Source organism: Cucurbita pepo, chromosome 4 (assembly GCF_057944985.1).
Source record: "Cucurbita pepo subsp. pepo isolate OVF chromosome 4, ASM5794498v1, whole genome shotgun sequence".
NCBI classification, from domain to species: Eukaryota; Viridiplantae; Streptophyta; class Magnoliopsida; order Cucurbitales; family Cucurbitaceae; genus Cucurbita; species Cucurbita pepo.
The window spans coordinates 7,207,127-7,217,996 of record NC_141801.1 but is presented as its reverse complement, the minus strand read 5'-3'; the positions used below and the strand labels follow the sequence as shown (position 1 = coordinate 7,217,996).

At 34.0% G+C, this 10,870-nt stretch overlaps 2 protein-coding genes across 2 annotated transcripts; both read left to right on the top strand.

Annotated features, from left to right (window-relative positions):
- Nucleotides 1–5,239: 5,239 nt before the first annotated feature.
- Nucleotides 5,240–7,271, top strand: LOC111792905 (uncharacterized). The gene is made up of 3 exons (XM_023674532.2): nucleotides 5,240–5,487; nucleotides 5,597–5,687; nucleotides 6,931–7,271. Exons 1-3 carry the CDS (start codon nucleotides 5,418–5,420, stop codon nucleotides 7,064–7,066), a joined length of 297 nt encoding a protein of 98 aa, XP_023530300.1. The 5' UTR covers nucleotides 5,240–5,417; the 3' UTR covers nucleotides 7,067–7,271.
- A 1,406-nt stretch (nucleotides 7,272–8,677) lies between these two features.
- LOC111792902 (Ribosomal L22e protein family) lies at nucleotides 8,678–10,666 on the top strand. Its single transcript, XM_023674525.2, has 3 exons — nucleotides 8,678–8,832; nucleotides 8,926–9,176; nucleotides 10,388–10,666. Exons 2-3 carry the CDS (start codon nucleotides 8,947–8,949, stop codon nucleotides 10,530–10,532), a joined length of 375 nt encoding a protein of 124 aa, XP_023530293.1. The 5' UTR covers nucleotides 8,678–8,832; nucleotides 8,926–8,946; the 3' UTR covers nucleotides 10,533–10,666.
- Nucleotides 10,667–10,870: the final 204 nt, after the last annotated feature.

The window sequence follows — 10,870 nt, the reverse complement described above, 5'->3', positions numbered from 1 at the left end:
CACTCAGGGCATCTCCCACAGCTTGATTGATCAATTTGCTGACTGCCAGTAATCTGAAGGCTGCCTTTTCCGATTCCGAACCTGAAACATACAATAAATTAACTCCTACACGCGAAAACTGTAATAACTTCACGAGAGGGCCATCTCTTTCCCACATAAATATTACCATTAGATACATTGGACAGCTCCAAATGAATGGGATATAACATTGAAATACAGTAATCTGAGAACAAGACAGTCCCATGACCATTTGCTTCAAAATAGATGCCAATTTCAAATTCAGCAGCTTTCTCATGCAAGTACTTTGAATACTACTTCCAGTCCCAACTCTTTAAGATACCGAGTCGAGGCTCCATTTGCATAAGCAGTTTGGACGACACCAAGGCGGGGCTGAAAATCAATTTTGGTGGCTTCACTCCTTGCTGCCAAAATCGTTAACTGTTCTTTGATGAATATGGCAAATAAAGATAATATTTTGTCCCCATCAACAAGATTGATCTTATTGGTAATTCCCGATGGCACGGTAAAATATACGAGTCGGTCAGCATCTCCATTGAAACTAGCACACCTTAAAGCTAGAAGCATCCAAGCATTCAATACTACCTCCGATTAAGAAAACATTTTATCATTCTCAATCATAAAAGATATATCAATAAAAAAATGGTTCCCCTAATTTAAAAGACTTGCTCCAACCAAAGCTTTAAAACGCTAACAACTCTAACAACTCTAAGCGCTAGCAGATATTATCTTCTTTGGACTTTTCCTTCTAAGCTTCCCCTCAAAGTTTTAAAACGCGTCTGGTACAAGAAGTTTCCACACCTTTATAAAGAATGTTTTATTCCCCTCTCCAACCGATGTGGGATCTCACAATCCATCCCTCAAAACAGGGCCTAACGTCCTCGCTGACACTCGTTCCCCTATCCAATCGACATGGGATCTCGCAGTCCACCTCCCTTTAGAGCCCAGCGTCCTCGCTAGCACTCGTTTCTCTCTCAAATCGTTGTGGGACTTCATAGTCAGGCCCCCAAGGAGGGTGGATTATGAGATCCCACGTTGGTTGGAGAGGAGAAATAAGCATTCCTTCTCAGGGGTGTGGAAACCTAGCGCATTTAAAAACTTTGAGAGAAAGCCGAAAGAGAGGATAATATCTGTTAGCAGTGAGTTTGGGCTTGGGCTGTTACAATGATCGTTGGTTTTTTGGCCTTTGATCTCACTTTAATTAATTTCAATTAATTAATTGATGTTTTGATGATAACAAACCTACTTTTTAATTATTAACTATTTTCAGTATTTTGAACTGTCCACAGTATAAGGTCGGGAATAACGATTTCAACGACCTTTCAATTACTCAAATCAGAGCTAAAACGAAGAAATTACAATCGAGACAATATACCCGACGTGATGATGTGTCAGCAAAATCAAAATGATGGACAAATCAAAATATATCAAAGTATGACATTTATAATTTTGGGAGAGTAACAAATGGTGGAGTTTTTTTTTTCTTATTATTATATTTTTAAATAAAGTTATTTTTACAAAATATAAATTTGAATCTAATCGTTACTCACATCGATTTTTATTATTACTATATTATATTATTATATTTTAAAATTTTGGTAGTTACTCGTATAATTTTTATTATTATATTATTATATTTATAATAAATTTTGAATTTCATTTGACGGTTACCACATAACTTTATATTATTATTATATTATATTACTATTATATTAAAATTTTGAAATAAATGAATTTAGAAAATTTTCTTATTTATTTACTTTTAATCTCCACCTTTCATTATTCCTAACACAATCCAATTGTCAATATTCAATCCTACATTTATTATTCTTAACACAATCCAATTGTCAATATTCAATCCTACATTTTGCCACTTTTCTCTTCTATATAAACTCATCTTCCCCACATTTTAAAACAAAAACTTACCTACATTCTCCAATCCTCATTTGTTCAAAGTCTCCATTGTTTGTTGCACTCTCCAAGCTTAAAGTTTATTTTTTTTCATCTTATTCTTGAGAGGGATTATTATTGTAGTGTGAGGAAATAGTTGTGAGTATCCCAAATTGTAAATCTACTCTTTGAGAGTATCCCAAATTGTAAATCTACTCTTTGAGAAAGTTGTGGTGTGTTATTATCAAACTCAAATACTTGTATCGGTTTGATCCTGCGCCGTGGAAAGGATTGAGTTTGCTCTTGAACTCGTAAAAAGAGCGGTGTAGCGGTTTGGCTCAGATCCGTGGAAAGAGTCGAGAAAGTTTTTTATTCACATTCCCAAGAGGCGCTTGGGAAGTGGAGTATGTCGAGTTTGACCGAACCACTATAAAACTACGGTGTCATTTTCTCTAACTCTTTCCTATTTAATTTCAAAATTATTATTGTGATTTATTGCATGTTCTACTCGATTATTGTTTTGACTTGAATTACTTTTGTTAGAGTAATTATCATCTTCTACTTATTTGTAAAAAGTTTCATCATTAGAATAAAACCCTATTCACCCCTCCTCTAGGATTGTCATATGGATCTAACATACGGATCCAACAATAATGTATAACACAACACAATGCTAAAGAGCAAGATGTCAATTATGTGGAGTGTGAATGACATTACATAACATGTAATACACTATATGGTATGGTGGGGGAAAGGGTATTGTTGCGGAGAAATGAAAGAACTGATGATGAGAGCGCGATTTATATGATCTGAAGCTTCAATCTAACAGGAAAGAATACATATGGGGTGTTAAAAAAAAGTTATAAATTATTTAAATTAATTAGGGTTCAAATAAATAAAAAAATTTAAATGTGACAAATCACATCTCATACTTTCAAGGTGGTTTAAGGAATTGTTGTCACGATGGAACCTCTTTAGTTTTATTATGATCCTGGTGGTGTGATAAGCAGAAGGAATAACTACACGATCGGATAGTGAGTGACCTCGTGGGAATCGGCCTCAAGGGTCATGGCTAACCCTCATGCGGGTTGGAGGGTCGCCCACGTGGTCCTTGGTTGACCAATGCTCCTAGTGGTCGACCTCTCAAGCTCAATTGACTTTCTTTAGATTTACTTCATATCTTTTGAAATTTTACTCTTTGTGGGCTTTTGGTTTGATCGGTAATTTCACTCATGATAGCTACCTCAACTCTCGAACCTGACGTTGTAGGATATGCATAGTTTAGAGTCGATAGCACGACTTTCATAGTTGATCTATATCTCGACCATTTGACCAAGTCGGTTGTAGACCTCTTCTTAAGGATTGGTCACAATCACCCTTCTTTTGAGAATCGGTTTTGAGTTGACATCTTTTTGGTGGTAAACCTTTGGTAATTCATATGATTTTTCCTCATCTTAGGTGGATTGACATCCCTTCGTGGGTGAGTTGATCAAATCTAAGACTCCTACGAGGAAGGAGGACTGAAAGCAACCTATCCTAGCCTAAGGGCCTAGGAAACCCTTCTTTGAGTTTTGCCTGTTTTTTATCGTCTCGACTTTCGAAATTGGCTTGACACCAACCAAGAGGGGAGAACAGGGTCTTATCGTCTAGCCGTTGGAAGGTTTGGGATCGTCAGGGAGCCGTACATCTCGAAAATCTTTGAGAAAGGAGGCATCCTGGTAGGAAGGCTGACCACTACATGTTTTTGGCATAACTTACATTATAATAATCATACCATAGCACACGTCAAATATTTATAAAACATGACATGTCTAGGAGCCATAGAGCACACGTCATTCATACATCAGATTTAGAGTCCACTTAGGAACGAGTTTTATTCCTCCATCTTCAATCTTTGGATTCTCACCGTTATCCTCTATATCATTTATGCATGCATGCATCATTAATACATTTAAAAAAATTAGAATAAAATATGGATGTAAACATATATGTATACCATATGTCATTTATGCATACATCATTATTAATCCATCTAATATAAGAAATTGGTTAATTGTATTGAAGGAGTAAAATGCGTTGACTTTAAAATAATCGATCATTTAAAATATTAAAGCGAGTAAATTTCAAATGTGACATTTTACTTTTTTTTCCAATACGAAAGCAACCTTGTAATATAATATAAATAATTGATTAAGTAATAATAACAATAATAATTTAAATTTATTATCTAATTATAAATTAATAATAATCGCCGCATTATAATTTATGGAAAATAAATAAAATAAAATAAAGCATTTTCAATGTGTGGGCGTTGAACAAATCAAGAGGTCAACTATGTACAACATGTTCCGTTTGAATAAAGTCAAATGCACCTTCTTTTAAAATACAAGCTCAATATTATTACTTGTGTAAAAATGTATAATTAACCTTAGTGTTGGATTAATTTAGCCCGAACAAGTTGAACGGGGTGAATCAACTCCACGTTATCTCAGACATGCAAGATAAGTATGACGTGTTTTTGTGTCATATTCTCTCTAATGATTAAGTTAGTATTGTGTACCTTTAATGTAGGACGAGTGCCTTTATTTATAGGTTTCCTTTCCAACAGTAGTGTCAGGATCGTATGTTTACCCGTTTAGGATCTTATTGAAAAATAATTTCTGCCTCACTTAATAAGTGACACCCCTCGAATTTATTCAAAATAATGTAACAACTTAAACTCACCGCTAACAAATATTATTCTCTTCCAAACTTTCTTAAAAGATTTTAAAACACTCTACTAACAGAGATGTCTTCCACGTACCTAAACTTAACCTCTACCATTTATTTATTTATTTACCCAAAATAAAGGTAAAAGTTAATGGATAAAAATAATATATATATATATATATCAGTTCCACAATTTCCACCTAGGACTACAAAATAAAATTAATAATCTAATTTTTAAATAAAAAAATACTTACGTTAGAGACTCGAACAACTTAAATAGAGTTCAGAACCCAACTCTCTACTTTTGTTGGGTTGTCGGGTTGTCTTATTTTTTTTCAGATTTAAAATTTTTATTTATTTTATATTAATTTAAAAAGTAAGTTCGATTGTAACACTATATTTGGGTTGGTCGGTGGTCCAAGTAGTCAGAGTTGAACTTTTTATAATTTATTCCCAAAAGATTATTAAGGGGCAGAACATTGAATGTAACGAATACATACCCATAAAATATTTTGTTGGTTGGCATTTTAAAACAACATTATTTAATAGCTTTTCAAAAAAGAAAAAAAAAGGACTATTTTATTTATTTATTTTTTTTTTTAATTTTTTTTGTATACGTTGAGCTACGAGGTTTTCGTCCCCCCGCCCACCGCCCACAGAATTTGGGGCGTTCCACAATTTCGCCTCTTCTTCCTTTCTCCTATAAATTTCCCGATGTGAAAACTGCCATTTCTCCATATCCGTAAGCTCTGCTGCATTTTCTCTCCCTTTTCCTTTGCCGATCTCTGTTCCTGTTATCCATGGCGGAATCCAAGGGCAAACTCGAATCTCTTAGGGAGTGGGTTTCTGAGCACAAGCTTCGTACCGTCGGTAAATCTACGTTTTCAATCCTCCGTCTATTGTATTTTCCTGATTTCCGATTGCTTGTTATGTTTCGATTTTGTGTTCTGATTGCATGTTGTTTTTGTTTGGGGTGAAGGTTCTCTGTGGCTTAGCGGGATTGCGGGTTCTATTGCCTACAATTGGTCTCAACCTAATATGAAGACCAGCGTGAAGATCATCCATGCTAGGTGCGTTTCTGGCCTTTTGTGTTTTTTTTTTTTTTCTTAATCCTGGATTTTGGCTTTTGCTCTAGTGCTGCCTATTTATGAAGTTTTTATTCTGGAATAAATCGGCGGATTAACGTTATTGGATGAAAGTCTGTAAAAACCATCCCTCTTTTAGGGATTTGGCTGGAGTTTTGAGATCTTGAGGATGTTCTAGAGTTAATTCTGATAAAACAGAGATTATTTTCCCCTAAATTTGTTTGAAGCGATGTTTTGGGATGGCTTGGAAAGCTTAATTTTGTTGTGTTCTTGATTATTAAGTCCATGAATTTTTTAGTAGAACAACTTTAATCTCTCTTATATAAAAGCAAAAGAACAAACGGAGCTGCATGATCATGTTTTTCCTTAAATTTTCGTTCTAGACTCTGAAAACTGTCCTATGATTGAGTGCTTCGTTTTCCTGATGAACGCCAAAACATTCTTAGCTTCTGTGCTCTTGTGACCTTCCTGTTAGGAATCGACTCTCTACAATGGCATGATATTGTCCACTATGAGCACAAGCTTTGCTTTGGGCTTCCCCAAAAGGCCTCATACCAATGGACATGTATTCCTTACTTATAAACCCATGATCATTCCCTAAACTAGCCAATGTACAGTTCATAGCCTCGAATTGGAATGGCCTACCCAAGATTTCTTGGTAAATTGTTACCATTCTACGTATACCATCATCTTAGATTAGAGGGCATTTTTTTAAGGATTCATTGTCCCTTAGGCTGTTCTGTGGTCATCTTTGAACATTTATTTTCATCATATTTGGGTATATGATCATATGTTACTAATCAACTTTGGTCTATTCAGTCTTTTAAATGTCATGTCTAATTATCTATCCATCTATATACTTCCTTTCTTTCTTTGTTTGTGTTCAATAATTCTGACATCTTGCTCAAGGGTTATACTACGCTTATGTTGATGTTTCATTATCTATATATAATCTCTGATTAAAATTTGCACGGAATTTAGTGGAAGTTTGACAATTACTATCGAGATATTGAACATAGATGATAAAAAATTGAAAGCGGATAAAAGTTCATCAAAATGAGAAACTTGACAGATGTTTGAGGACCAAAATCGGATCTAAACCAAATGTTTTATGTTTTACCTTCGATACTTTTTCTCGGTCGCATTCAAAAAGGCTTATATATAGGGTGAATGTTCTTGTGTATGAGGTCTGATGTTGCTGTGTTGGGTTGTTGAAAATGGCTATCAGGTTGCACGCACAGGCTTTGACCCTGGCTGCTCTAGCAGGCGCTGCCGTGGTGGAATATTATGAACACAAATCAGGAGCAAAGGCAGAGAGATATGCCAAATTCCTTCCAATTGATAACTACTCAAGGAAGGACTAAGTTTTGTTTTGTGTGTTTGTGTACGTACACAGGAGGGAAGGGGTAATAAACTAGTTTCATTCTCATTCTGAGGCTTAGAAATCAATGTTACTTGTCCATTCTTTGTAGTATGCAAATATGATTAATATAAGCAATTTGTTTGTGAACCTTCTTGGAGGTGAATGAATGAATGAATGAATGAATGGTGTTTGTATTATGAACCAAATGTTGGTGGGTTTGTGAGAAGCTCTGCCCTGTTTGATCTTTCCCTTCCATCAGGACCTAATATGGTGATTTTGTAAGCCCCAAAGCAAGAATGAATAATCTCTTTTACCTCTCTCCATATATATATATATATATATATATATATATATATATATATGAATAATTTACGTTTAGAACTAATTATGTTAGCTCATTCATTAATATATCATAATTTTAAAACATGATTCATTTATTGAAATCAAATCCACTGTAATTAATAATTATATATAATGATTTTTAAAAATTCGTTTTTATTATTTAATTAATGATTTATCATGATTATATAAAATTTATAAATATTATCCATTTAAAATAATTTTGGTATTTGATTTTTGAAATATAACCCATAGTTCTTCAATTTTATTATTTTATTGATTATTACAATTAAAAGTATATAATTTTATAATTTTGTTAAACAAAATTATTAAGATTGATTGCTAAATAAGCTCGAAACCCTACCATTTAAGATATATTATTCAATAATATACTTATTAATGAATAAAAATTTAATTAGCTAAAATTATTTTAATAATTTGACGTAATAAAAATGAAGTAGTGTAAAAAGATTGTTGAATATCCACTGTAAAAAATTATTTCAATCAACAAAGGTTGTCACTTACAATAAATCGAACAAGAAGAGCGTTGAACAAAAGTTTTTCACTCACGTTGACTACTTTTTTGCTTTCGATGTGAGCGTATACCCTAATTTCGGCCTAAATATTCTTCTCCTTCCATTATCGAACTAAATTTGGAAACTCTAATATTTTCTCCTTTCACTTTCCGTCATCGATTTACAACGACCTACTACGAACACTGTGTCCAATTTCTCCACTAATCGAACCATTGTTCTTGAAAATACAAGTCCTATTGTTATGCTAAATGGGCTCTAAAGTTATATGAGAAAATATTGATGTCATATCTCCCTTGATACAATGTGCGTATGGATTGAGTTGGAAAAATCTTTTAAATGAATCTGAAAATTTAAATTGGTTGGATGGGTGACTCGAGCAACTTGAATATAATCCACAACCCAGTAACACATGTTATATTAGGTTGGGTTGTCGAATGGTTTTTTTTATTAAAAAAAATCATATTTATCTATTAACAACTTAAAATATACTTAATATTTTTATAAGTAGGGTTGCGCTGAGTTGAATTGTAACCCTATTTTCGAGTTGATTGGATTGACCCGACCAAAAAATGATAACACTCAAATCGAACTGAACTTTTTGATTTTTTAAAAATTTAATCCAAATCGAATGGAGAAAAATTTAATCCAATTTAATATTCATAATTTGAACGGAATAATTTGAGTTGATCGAATTATCCAGACTAGTCGACATTTAACTCCTCGAGCTAGCTAGCCAAGTGGGGTGTAGTGTGTGGGTTAAGAGAACAAACCCATTGGAAGTCCATGTCCATCGGCGGCCCAATCTGGTTACTATATATGATAAACCTAGCTCGTCTAGGGCTTCACTTGGCGGCCGTTGGTATCTGTGTTCTCAAATTCTCTGCAGCACCCGGTAATTCTCTCTTCCTCTCTGTTATGTTGCTACCAATGATCTTAATCTAGTCGTTTTTAGGCATCAATACATTGGATTTTCTTCTGATTGCAGAGATTTTTAACTAAATCGAAAATGAGTCGAGGAGGTGCAGCCGGTCCCAAGGGGAAGAAGAAGGGAGTAACCTTCACAATCGACTGTTCGAAGCCGGTGGAAGATAAGATTATGGACATTGCTTCTCTGGAAAAGTTTCTTTTGGAGAGGATTAAAGTCGGAGGCAAGGCTGGAGCTCTTGGCGATGCCGTCTCTGTTACTCGTGAGAAGAGTAAAATTACCGTCACTTCTGACAGTAATTTCTCCAAGAGGTATACGTTTTTTTTTTTTTTTTCCTTTCATTTGAATCATTAGTTTGTTATGAATCAATGTTGAGACCAGTTTTATTTCAGAAGTTGTATTTTGGATGTAGTTTTGTACATAAAGGAGTGGCTAGGTTGAATATTTCTTACTTGATAGTGTTTTGAATGTTACAAATATGTGCTATTGTTCTAAAGCTATATTTTAGATTTGTTATAGTGAGGGGGAACTTAGGCTTGTTATGTTTGATATTTGTTTGTATGATGAACATGATTGAATGTACTTTACTCCAATGGAGAATTCTGAGATTCGACACGAGGGCAGAATAATTGATTCTAAAATAAGGGTTGTTTCGTTTGAATTTTGTTCTTATAAAGTTATTGATTGAATGTGTATTGAAAATCCATTTGTAGAATTCTGAGAGTCAGACATTTTGAATACCATTACAGCATTTTGAGGCCTCTGATTATATATATAGTTTCTTAACGGGTTTTGGTTCTTCTATTTTTGAAGTTTGGGATATAGAATAGGCTGTTCATATTGGAAAGTTGATTGGCAGTTTCCTTGTGTAACTATTTAGAGTGTAACCTAAACATGGTGAACTTGTTATGTTTACTTGATGTGCTGGTTGCGTTGGTTTGTTTGTGAATCTGTAGAAATAGAACACTGTGCTGTTTGATGTGCTAATTATTTGTTCTTTTGAATCTATTATTCCTGTAAATTTGCTCATTTTTTGTCGAAGTATTCATGTGGGCACATAGTTCTAGTGATTTGTGATTTGTGATTGGTTTTGTTATTTAGCTTATTCCCTCCCTTGTTCCTTTCCCCAACGTAGCAATGTGGTCTTCCAATAAGTTCATTTTATCATATTATTGAGGTGGTTCTTGGAGTTGATTGATGTCAATTGACTTATGTATTTGCGTCTAGGTTTCTGCATTTAATTGTGTCTTCATTCCTACACTTGAAGATATAGGAATAGGAACCGAGAGGGATAGAATAGATCACAAATCGCTCGGCCTATTTACTCATTGGTGATGTGTTGCTAAGCAATATCTTAGGCAGTTGTAGAAACTCAATATCTAAATTGCATTAGTCTCTCCGTTTGTTCTTCTGACACGTAGCAATTTGGCCTCGAGAACTCTGGTGTGTATAAAACAAAAATGCTTGTATATGTAAGGAACATGAACTATGACTGATTTTATCTTATATCTGTCTGTTGTAGATATTTGAAGTACTTGACCAAGAAGTACCTGAAGAAACACAATGTGCGAGATTGGCTACGAGTGATCGCTGCGAACAAAGATAGGAACGTTTACGAACTCAGGTACTTCAACATTGCCGAGAATGAGGGAGAGGAAGAGGATTAAATTTATGAATTTGACATTGCATTTAAGGAACAAATTATGTCGCAGCAATCTCTCACTGTTTTTGTTACTACTGTTGCTTGTGTGATCCTTTATTTTTTTCATTCGAACTAATGCAGTTTAGCAATTTTGTTTTCTTCGACAGTCTTAGATTGCTGTTGTTTTTGTGTCATATTTGAGAAACACCAACAATTTTTCACTCACAACCAGCAATGTTTCACTTATCTTAATACATATTTTTTAGATATGATTAATTATATACTAGTAAAACTTGATATTTCTTTTGAGTGTAACATTTTGCATAAGAATGTAAGTTAATAGATTAGTGTTCATTATAATAT

Excerpts from the sequence above, each read along its gene's own strand:
- LOC111792905 (XM_023674532.2), top strand. The coding sequence starts at position 5,418 with ATGGCGGAATCCAAGGGCAAACTCGAATCTCTTAGGGAGTGGGTTTCT. Across the intron at positions 5,488-5,596 it reads GCACAAGCTTCGTACCGTCG|GTTCTCTGTGGCTTAGCGGG; the intron begins GTAAATCTACGT and ends TTTGGGGTGAAG. Across the intron at positions 5,688-6,930 it reads GTGAAGATCATCCATGCTAG|GTTGCACGCACAGGCTTTGA; the intron begins GTGCGTTTCTGG and ends AATGGCTATCAG.
- LOC111792902 (XM_023674525.2), top strand. The coding sequence starts at position 8,947 with ATGAGTCGAGGAGGTGCAGCCGGTCCCAAGGGGAAGAAGAAGGGAGTA. Across the intron at positions 9,177-10,387 it reads GACAGTAATTTCTCCAAGAG|ATATTTGAAGTACTTGACCA; the intron begins GTATACGTTTTT and ends TGTCTGTTGTAG.